This window comes from Bos grunniens, chromosome 7, assembly GCF_055505025.1.
Source record: "Bos grunniens cultivar Pamir isolate PY7600 chromosome 7, Bosgru_T2T1.0, whole genome shotgun sequence".
Classification (NCBI taxonomy): domain Eukaryota; kingdom Metazoa; phylum Chordata; class Mammalia; order Artiodactyla; family Bovidae; genus Bos; species Bos grunniens.
Window position 1 is genome coordinate 14,184,734 of NC_141171.1, and position 16,769 is coordinate 14,201,502.

At 38.5% G+C, this 16,769-nt stretch overlaps 1 protein-coding gene and 1 pseudogene across 1 annotated transcript; both read left to right on the plus strand.

Annotated features, from left to right (window-relative positions):
- Positions 1-326: 326 nt before the first annotated feature.
- On the plus strand, positions 327-1,254 carry LOC147368529 (putative gustatory receptor PTE01 pseudogene; annotated as a pseudogene).
- Positions 1,255-14,750: 13,496 nt separating this feature from the next.
- LOC147368530 (olfactory receptor 7E24-like) lies at positions 14,751-15,692 on the plus strand. The gene has a single exon (XM_086413467.1). It carries the CDS (start codon positions 14,862-14,864, stop codon positions 15,690-15,692), a length of 831 nt encoding a protein of 276 aa, XP_086269593.1. The 5' UTR covers positions 14,751-14,861.
- The last annotated feature ends 1,077 nt before the right edge of the window (positions 15,693-16,769 follow it).

Sequence of the window (16,769 nt, forward strand, 5' to 3'; positions counted from 1 at the left end):
CTCTCTTTTGATCTGACTCACCTTACACATCTGGGTCATTTCTAATGACGTTGATGAACCTGAAGTCTATCATACAGAGGTAAAGCAAGGGAAAGACAAATACTGTATATTAATGCATCTATATGAAATTTAGAAAGATGGTACTGATGATTCTACATGAAGGTCAGCAAAGGAGACACAAATGTAAAGAACAGACTTTTGGATCAAATGTGAATATTTTGTTTGTGAATTGCTAGAATCCAAAATATGCACACAGTGTTGCATGCCCATTTGTTTGTTTCCTTTCTTTCAATCTTCTCTTCTTTTTCAAAAGGTGTCAAAGCTATATGGACCCACAGAACCTAACAAATGACTCAGAATTCTTCCTCATGGGACTCTCAGATGAAAAGAACAGCAGCCTTTGTTCTTTATCCTCTTCCTTATCAATGTACCTTGTGACCATGCTTGGGAACCTGCTCCTCTTCCTGGCTGTCATCTCTGAGCCCCACCTCCACACTCCCATGACTTCTTCCTCTCCAACCTATCCTTGGCTGACATCAGTTTCACCTCCACCACAATCCCAAAAATGATTCCGGACATTCAGACTCACTGCAGGGTCATGTCCTATGCAGGATGCCTGACACAGATGTCCTTTTTTATGCTTTTAAAGGTGTTTGGATAGTCTCCCCCTGACTGTGATGGCCTATGACCAGTTTGTAGCCATCTGTCACCCTCTGCATTACTTGGTCATTATGAACACACGTCTCCGTGGCTCATTGGTTTGGTATCACTTTTCATTAGTCTCTTGGTTTCCCAGATGCACAATTCAATGGTGTTAAAACTCACCTACTTCAGATGTGGAAATTTCTCATTTCTTCTGTGACCCTTCTCAACTCTTCGACTTTGCATGTTCTGACACTCACCAATAACACAGTTGTGTATTTTGGTGCCATCTCTGGTTTTCTGCCTATCTCAGGCATCTTTTTCTCTTATTATAAAACTGTTTCCTCTATTCTAAGGGTCCCTTCATCAGGTGGGGGGAATAAATCTTTCTCCACCTGTGGCTCTCACCTGGCAGTTGTTTGCTTATTTTATGAAATAGGTCTTGGTGTGTACCTCAGCTTAGCTATCTCACAATCTTGCAGGAAGGATACAGCAGCCTCAGTGATGTACACTGTGGTCACCCCCATGCTGAACCCCTTCATCTACAACGTGAAGAACAGATATGTCAAAAGGGTCATGTGGAGGTTTGTCAGCAAAACAATCTGTTTCTAAAAACTGTTTTGTTTTGGGTTTTTTTAGTGGATGGGATATAGAATACAAATCTATATTTTTAAATTAATTTATTTATTTTAATTGGAGGCTAATTACTTTACAATATTGTAGTGCTTTCTTCCATACCTTGACATGAATCAGCCATGGGTGTACATGTGACCCCCATTCTGAGCCCCCCTCCCGCTTCTCTCCCCATCCCATCCCTCGGGGTCATCCCAGTGCACTGGCCGTGAGCACCCTTTCTCATGCATTGAACCTGGACTGGCGATCTATTTCACATATGATAATATACATGTTTCAATGTTATTCTCTCAAATCATCCCACCCTCGCCTCCTCCCACAGAGTTCAAAAGTCTGTTCTTTACATCTGTGTCTCTTTCACAGTCTCACATATAGGGTCATTGTTACCATCTTTCTAAATTCCATATATATGTGTTAATATACTGTCTTGGGTTTGGGGTTTTTTTTTTTTTTTTTTCCTGAGTTACTTCTCTCTGTTTAATAGGCTCCAGTTTTATCCGCCTCATTAGAATTGATTCAAATGCATTCTTTTTAATAGCTGAGTAATATTCCATTGTGTATATGTACCACAGCTTTCTTATCCATTCATCTGCTGATGGACATCTAGGTGGCTTCCATGCCCTGGCTATTATAAACAGTGTTGCGATGAACATTGGGGTACACGTGTCTCTTTCAATTCTGGTTTCCTCAGTGAGTACACCCAGCAATTGGATTGCAATTGGATTGCTGGGTCGAATGGCAGTTCTATTTCCAGTATTTTAAGGAATCTCCACACTGTTCTCCATAGAGGCTGTACTAGTTTGCATTCCCACCAACAGTGTAAGAGGGTTCCCTTTTCTCCACACCCTCTCCAGCATTTATTGCTTGTAGACTTCTGGATAGCAGCCATTCTGACTGGCTTTAGATGGTACCACATTGTGGTTTTGATTTGCATTTCTCTGATAATGAGTGATGTTGAACATCTTTTCATGAGCTTGTTAGCCATCTGTATGTCTTCTGTGGAGAAATGTCTGTTTAGTTCTTTGGCCCATTTTTTTATTGTGTCATTTACTTTTCTGGAATTGAGCTGCAGGAGTTGCTTGTATACTTTTGAGATTAATTCTTTGTCAGTTGCTTCATTTGCTATTATTTTCACCCATTCTGAAGGCTGTCTTTTCACCTTGATTATAGTTTTCTTCATTGTAAAAAAGCTTTTAAATTGAATTAGGTCCCATTTGTTTATTTTTGCTTTTATTTCCAACATTCTTGGAGGTGGGTCATAGAGGATCCTGCTGTGATTTATGTTGGACGGTGCTTTGCCTATGTTTTCCTCTAGGAGTTTTATAGTTTCTAGTCTTATATTTAGATCTTTAATCCATTTTGAGTTTATCTTTGTGTATGGTGTTAGAAAGTGTTCTAGTTTCATTCTTTTACAAGTGATTGACCAGTTTTCCCAGTACCACTTGTGAAAGAGATTGTCCTTTCTCCATTATATATTCTTGCCTCTTTTGTCAAAGATAAGGTGTCCAAAGGTGCGTGGATTTATCTCTGGGCTTTCTATTTTGTTCCATTGATCTATGTCTTTGTGCCAATACCATACTGTCTTGATGACTGTTGCTTTCTGGTATAGACTGAAGATAGGCAGACTGATTCCTTCAGTTTCATTCTTCTTTCTCTAGATTGCTTTGGCTATTCAAGGTTATTTGTGTTTCCATACTAATTGTGAAATTATTGGTTCTAGTTCTTTGAGAAATACCATTGGTAACTTGATAGGGATTGCATTGAATCTATACATTGCTTTGGGTAATATACTCATTTGACCTCAAGAAACAAGAGAAAAATTAAATAAATAACCTAACTTTACACATAAAGCAACTAGAAAAAGAAGAAATGAAGAACACCAAGGTTAGTGGAAGGAAAGAAACATAAAAATTAGGGCAGAAATAAATTAAAAAGAAACAAGGAGACTATAGCAAAAATCAACAAAACTAAAAGCTGGTTCTTTGAGAAGACAAATAAAATAAACAAACCATTAGCCAGACTCATCAAGAAAAAAAGGGAGAAGAATCAAATCAACAAAATTGGAAATGAAAATGGAGAAATCACAACAGAAAACACAGAAATACAAAGGATCATAAGAGACTACTATCAGAGCAACTATATGCCAATAAAATGGACAACTTGGAAGAAATGGACAAATTCTTAGAAAAGCATAACTTTCCAAAACTGAACCAGGAAGAAATAGAAAATCTTGACAGACCCATCACAAGCACAGAAATCAAAACTATAATCAAAAATTTTCCAACAAACAAAAGCCCAGGTCCAGACAGCTTCACAACTGAATTCTACCAAAAATTTAGAGAAGAGCTAACACCTGTCCTACTCAAACTCTTCCAGAAAATTGCAGAGGAAGGTAAACTTCCAAACACATTCTATGAGGCCACCATCACCCTAATACCAAAACCAGACAAAGATGCCACAAAGAAAAACTATAGGCCAATATCAATGATGAACATAGATGAAAAAATCTTTTACAAAATTCTAGCAAACAGAATCCAACAACATATTAAAAGGATCATATGTCATGACCAAGTGGGCTTTATCCCAGGGATGCAAGGATTCTTCAATATTTGCAAATCAATAAATGTGATACACCACATTAACAAACTGAAAGATAAAAATCATATGATTATCTCAATAGATGCAGAGAAAGCCTTTAACAAAATTCAACATCCATTTATGATAAAGAAAAATCCTCCAGAAAGCAGGCATAGAAGGCACATACCTCAACATAATAAAAGCTGTATATGATAAACCCACAGCAAACATTATCCTCAACGGTGAAAAATTAAAAGCGTTTCCCCTAAAGTCAGGAACAACACAAGGGTACCCACTCTCACTGCTACTATTCAACATAGTTTTGGAAGTTTTTGCCACAGCAATCAGAGCAGAAAAAGAAATAAAAGGAATCCAGATTGGAAAAGAAGAAGTAAAACTCTCACTGTTTGCAGATGACATGATCTTCTACATAGAAAACCTGAAAGACTCCACTAGAAAATTACTAGAGCTAATCAATGAATATAGTAAAGTTGCAGGATATAAAATTAACACAGAGAAATCCCTTGCATTCCTATACACTAACAATGAGAAAACAGAAGGAGAAATTAAGGAAAAAATTCCATTCACCATTGCGATGAAAAGAATAAAATACTTAGGAATGAATCTACCTAAAGAAGCAAAAGACCTATATATAGAAAACTATAAAACACTGATGAAAGAAATCAAAGATGACACAAATAGATGGAGAAATATATACCATGTTAATGGATCAGAAGAATCGATAGTGAAAATGAGTATACTACCTAAAAAAATGTTTTAAAAAATTTCTCATGCATTCTAATTTTCCTTTGTTAACCACACAGAGCTTAAAGCACTCTAAGATTTTTGTAAATTAATTTTTGTTGGAGTATATTTGCTTTACACTGTTGTGTTAGTTTCTGCTGTACAGCAAAGTGAATCAGTTTTATATATGCATATATCCATTCTTTTTCGGATATCCTCCCCATTCAGGTCACCACAGAACACTGAGTAGTGTTCCCTGTTCTATGGAGTAGTTTCTCATTAGTTATGTATTTTATACATAGTGTCTATAGTGTATATATGTCAATCCCAATCTACCAATTCATCCCACTTCCCTTCCCCCCTTGGTATCAATACGTTTGTTCTCTACCTCTAAAAGCACTCAAAGATTTAAAAGATACTGTGTACATATAGAAAGAAAACACTAAATGTAGTTATCATTCTTGTCAGCTCTTCTGAGGTTGATATATTTCTTTTTTAAAAAAAGAAATTATTTTATTTAAAAACAGGTTCCCTGTTGCTTTTATCTCCTTTTTTTTAAATTTTATTTTATTTTTAAACTTTACATAATTGTATTAGTTTTGCCAAATATCAAAATGAATCCGCCACAGGTATACATGTGTTCCCCATCCTGAACGCTCCTCCCTCCCCCCTCCCCATACCATTCAAATAAATGAATTGAATACCATCAGTGTTTAATCCGGGATGCCTCAGACCATTACATTTTTCTGCTGACACAATGAAACTTTGACCAGGTTGAAGACAGAAACTGAAATTCATCTATTTGTACTCTAATGTAGCACAGAGAGGGCAGAGATTAGGCACAGCTCTACTTTGTACAACATTGAATAAACTACCCCACTACCTCATAAGAAAGAGTAAAGACAATTTAATATTTATACATCCAGTATTTTTTTTCTGTCCTATAACTCTTCTATCAATGTCCCTAAGAACACTTGTGAAGGAGAGGAAAAAAATATGATTTGCTTTAAAATCATAAAAATATGGTAACTGCATATGATAATCTTGATACATGCAGAAAAAGCCTTTGACAAAATTCAGCACCCATTTATGATTAAAACTCCTCAAAAAAATGGACATAGAAAGAACATACCTCAACATAGTAAAGACCATATATAATGCACCTACAGCAAACATTATTCTCAATGGTGAAAACCTGAAAGCATTCCCCCTAAGATCAGGAACAAGACAAGGGTGTCCACTTTCACCACTATTATTCAACATAGTTCGGGAAGTCCTAGCTACAGCAAATAGAGAAGAAAAAGAAATAAAAGAAATTCAGATTGGAAAAGATGTTAAACTCTCACTGTTTGCAGGTGACATGATACTGTACACAAAAAACCCTAAAGATAGTACTAGAAAATTACTGGAACTAATCAGTGAATTTAGCAAAGTTGCAGGATACATAATCAATACACAGAAATCACTTGCATTTCTATATAGGAACAATGAAAAATCAGAAAGAGAAATTAAGGAATCGATCCCATTCAACACTGGAACAAAAAGAATTAAATATCTAGGAATAAGCTTACCTAAGACCATCACCATGGAAAAGAAACAAAAAAGCAAAATGGCTGTCTGGGGAGGCCTTACAAATAGCTGTGAAAAGAAGAGAAGCAAAAGGCAAAGGAGAAAAGGAAAGATATAAGCATCTAAATGCAGAGTTCCAAAGAATAGCAAGGAGAGATAAGAAAGCCTTCCTCAGCAATCAATGCAAAGAAATAGAGGAAAACAACAGAATGGGAAAGACTAGAGATCTCTTCAAGAAAATTAGAGATACACAGGGCACATTTCATGCAAAGATGGGCTCAATGAAGGACAGAAATGGTATGGACCTAACAGAAGCAGAAGATATTAAGAAAAGGTGGCAGAAATGCACAGAAAAACTGTACAAAAAAGATCTGCATGACCAAGATAATCACGATGGTGTGATCACTCACCTAGAGCCAGACATCCTGGAACGTGAAGTCAAGTGGACCTTAGAAAGCATCACTACAAACAAAGCTAGTGGAGGTGATGGAATTCCAGTTGAGCTATTGCAAATCCTGAAAGATGATGCTGTGAAAGTGCTGCACTCAATATGCCAGCAAACTTGGAAAACTCAGCAGTGGCCACAGGACTGGAAAAGGTCAGTTTTCATTCCAATCCCAAAGAAAGGCAATGCCAAAGAATGCTCAAACTACCGCACAATTGCACTCATCTCACACGCTAGTAAAGTAATGCTCAAAATTCTCCAAGCCAGGCTTCAGCAATATGTGAACCATGAACTTCCAGATGTTCAAGCTGGTTTTAGAAAAGGCAGAGGAACCAGAGGTCAAATTGCTAACCTCCGCTGGATCATGGAAAAAGCAAGAGAGTTCCATAAAAACATCTATTTCTGCTTTATTGACTATGCCAAAGCCTTTGACTGTGTGGATCACAATAAACTGGAAAATTTTGAAAGAGATGGGAATACCAGACCACTTGACTTGCCTCTTGAGAAATCTGTATGCAGGTCAGGAAGCAACAGTTAGAACTGGACATGGAACGACAGACTGGTTCCAAATAGGAAAAGGAGTACGTCAAGGTTGTATATTGTCACCCTGCTTATTTAACTTATATGCAGAGTACATCATGAGAAACTCTGGGCTGGAGGAAAGTGAAAGTGGAGAGTGAAAAAGTTGGCTTAAAGCTCAACATTCAGAAAACTAAGATCATGGCATCTGGTCCTGTCACTTCATGAGAAATAGATGGGGAAAGAGTGGAAACAGTGTCAGACTTTATTCTTTGGGGCTCCAAAATCACTGCAGATGGTGACTGCATCCATGAAATTAAGACCCTTACTCCTTGGAAGGAAAGTTATGACCAACCTAGATAGCATATTGAAAAGCAGAGACATTACTTTGCCAACAAAGGTCCGTCTAGTCAAGGCTATGGTTTTTCCAGTAGTCATGTATGGATGTGAGAGTTGGACTGTGAAGAAAGCAGAGAGCTGAAGAATTGATGCTTTTGAACTGTGGTGTTGGAGAAGACTCTTGAGAGTCCCTTGGACTGCAAGGAGATCCAACCAGTCCATTCTGAATGAGATCAGTCCTGGGATTTCTTTGGAGGGAATAATGCTAAAGCTGAAACTCCAGTACTTTGGCCACCTCATGCGAAGAGTTGACTCATTGGAAAAGACTCTGATGCTGGGAGGGATTGGGGGCAGGAGGAGAAGGGGATGACAGAGGATGAGATGGCTGGATGGCATCACTGACACGATGGACATGAGTCTGAGTGAACTCCGGGAGTTGGTGATGGACAGGGAGGCCTGGCATGCTGCGATTCATGGGGTCGCAAAGAGTCGGACACAACTGAGTGACTGAACTGAACTGAAAGGAAACAAAAGAACTGTACACAGAAAATTATAAGACACTGATGAAAGAAATCAAAGATGACAGAAACAGATGGAGATATTCCATGTTTCTGGATAGGAAGAATCAATATTGTGAAAATGACTATACTACCAAATGGAATCTACAGATTCAATGTGATCCCTATCAAACTACCAATGACATTTTTCACAGAACTAGGACCAAAGAAGTCACAATTCATATGGAAAAACAGGGACCCCGAATAGCAAAACAGTCTTGAGAAAGAAGAATGGAGCTGGAGAAATCAACCTTCCTGACTTCAGATTATACTACAAAGCTACAGTCATCAAGACAGTATGGTACTGGCACAAAAACAGAAGTATAGACCAATGGAACAAGATAGAAAGCCCAAAAATAAACCCATGCACCTATGGGTAACTTATTTTTGACAAAAGAGGCAAGAATATACAATAAGGCAAAGACAGCCTCTTCAATAAATGGTGCTGGGAAAACTGGACAGCTACATGTAAATGAATGAAATTAGAACACTTCCTAACACCATACACAAAGATAAACTCAAAATGGATTAAAGACCTCAATGTAAGATAAGAAATTATAAAACTCTTAGAGGAAAACATAGGCAGAACACTCGATGACATAAATCAAAGCAAGATCCTCTATGATCCACCTCCTAGAGTAATGGAAATAAAAACAAAAATAAACAAATGAGACCTGATTAAACTTAAAATCTTTTGCACAGCAAAGGCTTTAGCAAGGTGAAAAGACAACCCTCAGAATGGGAGAAAATAATAGCAAATGAAGCAACTGACAAAGGATTAATTTCCAAAATATACAAGCAGCTTATATGACTCAATGCCAGAAAAAAAAAAAAAAAACAATCAAAAGGTGGGAAAAACCTAAACAGGCATTTCTCCAAAGAAGAAATACAGATGGCTAACAAACACATAAAAAGATGCTCAAATCGCTCATTATTAAAGATGCAAATCAAAACTATAATGAGATATCACCTCACACCACTTAGAATGACCATCATTAAAAATGTCTACAAACAATAAATGCTGGAGAGGGTGTGGAGAAAAGGGAATGCTCTTGCATTGTTGGTGGGAATCTAAATTGATACAGCCACTATGGAAGATGGTATGGAGATTCCTTAAAAAACTAGGAATAAAGCTACCATATGACCCAGAAATCTCATTCCTAGCCACATACCCTGAGGAAATCAAAATTGAAAAAGACACATGTATCCCATTGTTCATTGCAGCACTATTTACAATAGCTACAACATGGAAACAATCTAGATGTTCATCAATGGATGAATGGATATAAAAGTTGTTTTACGTATACACAATAGACTATTACTCAGCCATAGAAGGAGCACATTTGAGTCAGTTCTAATGAGGTGGATGAACCTAGAATCTATTATACAGAGTGAAGTGAGTCAGAAAGAGGAAGACAAATATCATATTCTAATGGATATATGTGGAATCTAGAATAATGGTATTGAAGAAGTTATTTGCAGGGCAGCAATAGAGAAGCAGACATAGAGAATAGATTTATGGACATGGGGAGAGGGGAGGAGAGGGTGAGATGTATGGAGAGAGTAACATGAAAACTTACATTACCATATGTAAAATAGATAGCCAATAGGAATTTTTTGTATATCTCAGGAAATCCAAAGACGAGCTTTGTATCAATGTAGAGGGGTGGGATGGGGAAGGAGATGGGAGGGAGGTTCAAAAGAGAGATGATATATGTATACCTATGGCTGACTTATGTTGAGGTTTGACAGAAAACAACAAAATTGTGTAAAGCAATTATCCTTCAATAAAAAATAATTTTAATTTTTAAAAATATGGTTTGGGTTTATTATCAGGACATTCAATAGGATCTATTTTTTCTCTAATGGTAACTGCAAGATTGGGACTCATAGACCAAAGTATGGGATTTGAATATTTCTGCACAGAATAACTGTGGTGTTGGAGAAGACTCTTGAGAGTCCCTTGGACTGCAAGGAGATCCAACCAGTCCATTCTGAAGGAGATCAGCCCTGGGATTTCTTTGGAAGGAATGATGCTAAAGCTGAAACTCCAGTACTTTGGCCACCTCATGGGAAGAGTTGACTCATTGGAAAAGACTCTGATGCTGGGAGGGATTGGGGGCAAGAGGAGAAGGGGATGACAGAGGATGAGATGGCTGGATGGCATCACTGACACGATGGACATGAGTCTGAGTGAACTCTGGGAGTTGGTGATGGATAGGGAGGCCTGGCATGCTGCGATTCATGGGGTCGCAAAGAGTCAGACACGACTGAGTGACTGATCTGATCTGATCTGATCTGCACAGAATAAAGGGATAAAAAGTGAGGACAGAAATTTCTCAGTGATGCATCAAATACTGAATGTGAGAAGATTCTTGTTTTCTTTACAGATACTCACCATGTAAAGAAAACTGAGTCAAGCACAAAGCAAATTGCTAATTTACTACATAAAAACCAATATCTATCTTTTATATACACCATGTCTTCTACATTCATCCTTAGCACTGACTCTAATGCCTGATCCCTTCTCCCCACAACGCTATGACTTCAGTTTAACACTTTTACCATTGCCCACATATTTTAAAGAGGCCCAATACTCTCCTTATCTTTCTATAATTAACCCTACTCAGTTGCCATCTGATCAAGGATACTCAAGGCTTCCTGGGTAGCTCAGCTGGTAAAGAATCTGCCTGCAATGCAGGAGACTCCAGTTCCATTCCTGGGTTGGGAAGATCCCCTGGAGAAAGGATAGGCTACCCACTCCAGTATTCTTGGGCTTCCCTGGTGGCTCAGACGGTAAAGAATCTGCCTGCAATGTGGGAGACCTGGTTTGATCCCTGGGTTGGGAAGATCCCCTGGAGAAGGGCATGGCAACCCACTCCAGTGTTCTTGCTTGGAGAATCCACATGTACAGGAGAGCCTGGTGGGCTATGATTCATAGAGTCACAAAGAGTCTGACATGACTGAGTGACTAAGCACAGTTTAGCACCAGGATACTCATCATAAAAGGGGGAATTGGGAAAAGAAGCAGCACATGTCACATTTATGGTATAAGCATAATGAACCTTGGTTTTCATGTCCCATGTTCTATAGATTCATCTTTGTCATTTATCCTATAATCTTATCTCTTCTACTTACTATGAAATAACTCCAGTTTAGTAATACGTTTTTGGGCTTCCTGGGTGGTGCTAGTGGTAAAGAACCTGCCTGCTAATGCAGGAGACATAAGAGACTCGGGTTCAATCCCTGAGTCTGGAAGATCTCCTGAAGGAGGGCATGGAAACCCACTCCAGTACTCTTGCCTAGGGAATCCCATGGACAGAGGAGCCTGGCGGGCTACAGTCTAAATGGTTGATAAGAGTCGAACACGACTGAAGTGGCTTAGCACACATGCACAGTTATACATTTTGCTGTGGATGAATTATTTTTGATGACCCAAAATCCAGTGTCTTCCTCTCATAAAGGATGAGGTTTCTGTGTGGTGGGCAGTATCTGAGATTTTCTCACTCTCCCAAACTCCTGGTTTTCCTACCCCTGTGTATTTCCCTGCCATTGAGTGTAAGATGGACATAAAGACCCACTTCCAACAACAAGAATGTGGAAGAAATGTTGGGAAGTCACTTCTGGGAAGAGAACAAAATAATCTGGCTCTCTTCTTGGTGCTTCTCTCTGGCATTCTTGGTGGCTTGCATTGATAAAACCCAACTGCCTCACCAGGAGGCCACATGTCAAAGAACTGAAGGAATTCTCTGGACAATATTCCATGAACAAGTGAATCCTACTGACAACCTCATGAGTGAGCTTGAGAGTGGACATCTGTTGGTCTAACTTTGTGATATCTGCAGCCTGACTGACATCTTGATTGCAACTTTCTGGGAGATCCACTGAAATATTTAAAGTATCAATGATTAAATTGTAAGTAAAGATAAATAGCTTTCTAATATGCCAATGTCAATAGAGAAAAAAACTTAAAACTGAAGACTCATTGATTTGGCGGTGGTTTAGTTGCTAAATCATGTCTGACTCTTGTGACCCCATGTGAAGATTCGTTAAAATTAGCCAAAAAAAGAGAAGCTATCCTTAGAGACGAATATTAACTGTGCAAATGGAAAGTATATCACATTCTTGGTATAGACCTAATGCTACATAGATTTCATGATTGATACTATTGATTTGTAGATATCACATTGAGTGGCTAAATTGAGGGAGAGGGAGTCTGAATTTAATTTAAGTACCTGCAAGTTAGAACCAATAAGTAAAAGTACAAGGTGAATTTCCTCCTGAGGAGAAGAGGGGCCCAGATCATTCCTAGGACATTCATTTTTCTCCTTTCCTGTTCTGTTAATATTATCAAGTCTCCAGAGATTGGGATAATGTGGACCAGCTTGCTAACAATGAGTTTTGAGCATTGAACCCTAAGGTCATACCATTGTAAATAATTGGCCAGTGCCTCTAGCTAATTAATTTGCCTGTTCTAATACTGTGAGTCCACTCCTGTGTCTCCATCCTTCATAGGAATCTGCATCACAAGGTCCAGCCTGAGTCTGTCTTCCTGCTCAACCTGAGGAGAGACCCTGAGACTTTATTACACACCAGGCAGGAGAAGGGCAGTGAGTCTGTGTTCCTTGGTCATGCTCCAGCAGAGATGCAGCCCAGCCCCGTAAGTACTCAGGGAGACAGTGATTGAAGGACGAACTATTCGGAGCATTATTCCCTCCACAAGAGGAACAAACATGATGTTTTATTTGGTAGAGAAATCTGGGGGGCACCTGATCTGCTCAGTTTTCAAATAGTGCACTTAAAATCTACATTCTAGGATCTGACTGGGCTGTGAGAACTCTCATTCAGAGTTCTGCTTCCACCACCACTGGTTCTGACTCTGGCTGGCATCCCTCCCACCAGAGCAGCTAATGGACTCAGTAACCTTCCCCTGAACACTTCAATTCATTATGAGAGTAGTGATGAGGATGAAGATGAGGACAAGGATGAAGAATGTGGTATCAACCGTAACATCATAATATCATAGATATCTGGCTCTGAAGTGTTTACAACCAGGAGAACAAGACTAACAGGTATATAAAAAGGTACTCAACATCAGTTAATATAGGAAACCCAGGTCCAAACCTAGATCAAAGATCACCTCATGACTGTCAGGATGGCTATTAAAAACAATAAAAAGAAAACAAATGCTGGTGAGGAAGTGGAGATAAGAACTGTTGTACATGGTTGGTAGGAATGAATATTGGTAACTTCATTAGAGAAAACAGAATGGATGTTCTTTAAAAATTTTTAAACTGCAACAAATTGAAATAGAACTAGAAACCAGCAACCCCACTTCAGAGTATTGGCTAAAGAAATAAAATCAGAACCTCAAAAGTGGATATTTGCATTCCCTTGTCTTTGCAATATTATTTGAAATAGTGAAAATATGGATACGTATCTGTTGACAGATGAATAGGTAAAGAAAATGAGACGTGTATATATAAACAATGGGATATTATCTAGCCACAGAAAGGAGAAAATCCTGCCATTTTTGACAACATGGATGGACCTGAACAATACTATGCCTATTAAATTATATATACCAGTCACAGAAAGTCAAATCCACTATGATCTCAGTTCTGTGTAGAAGCTAAGAAAATCAAACTCTTGTTGTGAGGATTGGTGGTAGAAAAAGTGAGGAAATGGTGGTCAAAATGTACAAACTTTTGTTACAAAATGAATAAGTTTGGGGATCTAATATGCAGCCTGGTAACTATAGCTAATAATTCTGGTTGTGTTCTTGAAATCTGCTAAGAGAGATCTGCTTAACTGTTACTACACACACACACACACACTCACAGAAGCTATGTGAGGTGCCACATACATTATTTAACTTGACTGTGGTAATCATTCCCAATGTGTATTGTATTAAATAATCATTTTGTACATCTTTTTTATGATCTCCATGTGGCACAATCCAAATATATGAAATTTTGTTAATCACTTCAGTAAACTGAAGAAAATAAAATCAGTGAAGTATTATTTTTCTGCCAGTAGAGTCCCCAAAGGTAAAGGGTCTCATCCATTGAACATTTAAATGAGATGGTATTGAAACAAGTAACCCTATTTAAGATATTCAGAAAAAAATTTCAAGAGGATTTCTTAAATTTCATTATTGTGTAATCTTTAGCAGTGCTGTGTACATGAACACCATCTTTGTAGTCAACAACACATTAGATCATGTACACTTAAACAATATTGATCGAGATTTGAAGTCCACCAAAGTCAAATATATGAAAAATATATATACTAAATGACTTTTAAAAAAAAACTCTGATACTTGAATAATCCCCTATTTCATAAAGGAGAGAGAAGACAGAAAAACAAAGGATGATAAAACTCTGAGTATCATGTAAAATGAGTTCTGATTATGAACATTCACCTTTAATTTAGAACAAGTGGGCTGTCTTTAACTGAGACCATGGATGTATTACCTCTAATATCCTTCCTCCCTTTCACTTTTCATGAAGCTTTATAATGAACATAGGAGACTATAGACAGAAGTGAATAACACAGAAGCCAACAGGAAACAATTCTAAGAATATGTCACACTGAGAAATATTGCTGAAGGAACTGGGATGTATAATCTGAGAAATGAATTGCTTGAGTCCAAAATATGGACACAGTACTGCATGACCATTTATGTATTTATATTTTTCCAGTCCTCTTTCCTTCTTCCAAAGGTGTCCAAGCTACACAGAACTGGAAATCTAACAAGTGTCTCAGAATTCTTCCTCCAGGGCCTCTCAGATGATCCAGAACTGCAGCCTTTGCTCTTTACCCTCTTCCTGTCCATGTACCTGGTCACCATGCTGGGGAACTTGCTCATCATCCTGGCCGTCACCTCTGACCCCCACCTCCACACCCCCATGTACTTCTTCCTCTCCAACCTCTCCTTGGCTGACATTGGCTTCATCTCCACCACGGTCCCCAAGATGATTGTGAACATCCAAACTCACGGCAGAGTCATCTCCTATGCAGGCTGCCTGACACAGATGTCTATTTTTATCCTTTTTGGATGTATGGATGGTATGCTGCTGTCTGTGATGTCCTATGACAGGTTTGTGGCCATCTGTCACCCACTGCACTACACGGTCATCATGAACCCACACCTCTGTTGCTTCTTAGTTTTGGTGTCTTTTTTTGGTAGCCTTATGGACTCCCAGGTACACAATCTGATTATGCTGCAACTTACCTGCTTTAAAGATGTAGAAATTTCTAATTTCTTCTGTGACCCTTCTCTGCTCCTCAAGCTTGCCTGTTCTGACATTTTCACCAAAAATATTGTCATATATTTTATTGGTGCCATTTTTGCTTTTCTCCCTTTCTCAGGAATCTTTTACTCTTACTATAAAATTCTTTCCTCCGTTTTGAGAGTCCGGTCATCAGGTGGGAGGTATAAAGCCTTATCCACCTGTGGCTCTCACCTGGCAGTTGTTTGCTTATTTTATGGAACAGGCCTTGGTGTGTACCTCAGCTCAGCCATCTCACAATCTCCCAGGAAGGATGCAGTAGCTTCAGTGGTGTACACTGTCATCACCCCCATGCTGAACCCCTTCATCTACAGCCTGAGGAACAGAGACTTCAAAAGGGCCTTTTGCAGGTTCCTCAACAAAACAATCTAACCTCCATTTGGAGTGTAGATTGGAAAATGTAGCAAAATTAACATCTAGATCTGAAAATTCTACCTCCCTCATGACATTAGTTGTAGCTCTTAGGGCCTTCTTGCCTCTCCTTGTTTTACACCTGAATATTGCTTCTTTGGATATGTTTTTGATGGGGCTGGGAGGGTCTTCTGGGATTCTACAGATGTCAGAACTACTGTGACTAAATCTTATTATACCCAAGGAGGAGTCTCTAGTTTATTATTATTATTATTATTGTTATTCATTATTGTGGTGACCCACACACTAGAAAGATGAACAACTCCATTTTTTACAGATTTAAATAATATTTTTTTCTCAAGCTGTTATCTATTTTCCAGCTAATTACTATGTTTTAAGTCTATGTATGCAGTCTATGTGTGAGGATACATGTCATGGCTTCTCAGCCTTGGCTTTTAACAAAATAATCTGAGGGGGGGGGTGCTTACAAATACTGACTATTTTGCAACATTGTAATTCAACTATCCTACACTAAAATAAATTTTAAGAAAGACTGTCAACTGAGACTCACTGCAAAAGAGTCTATTTATTCTATTCTTATTTATTTATTTTTAAATGTATTACTTATTTCAAAGGAGGATAAATACTTCACAATGTTAGACTTAGGTTGTCCTGAACTAAGGATTTTTTAAAATTACTTATTTTTGTTTCTTTTTGGTCATAACTTGCAGCTTGTGGGGTCTTAATTCCAAGACCAGGGATTGAATTCATGCCTCCTGCATTCAAAGGCAGAATCTAAGCCTCTGGAGCACCAGGGAAGTCCCAGCATGAGGATTTTTAAACACACTGAGGCTGGTTCTACCATGTAGCCAAGGTTGAGAACTTCTGATCTAAGTCAGATCTTTCAGTCAAATGTGACCTTTATGTCATGAGTCCTAACTGCTCTTGGACAAATGTCCCAGATCCTAAAGAGATCTGAGCTCATGGGGGAAGATATAAAGAGCCTGCTGTAGTAATAGGCAACGTGCCTATGTGCATATTCAGTCGGTAAGTTGCACCTGACTCTTTAGTGATCCCGTGGACTGTAGCCTGCCAGGC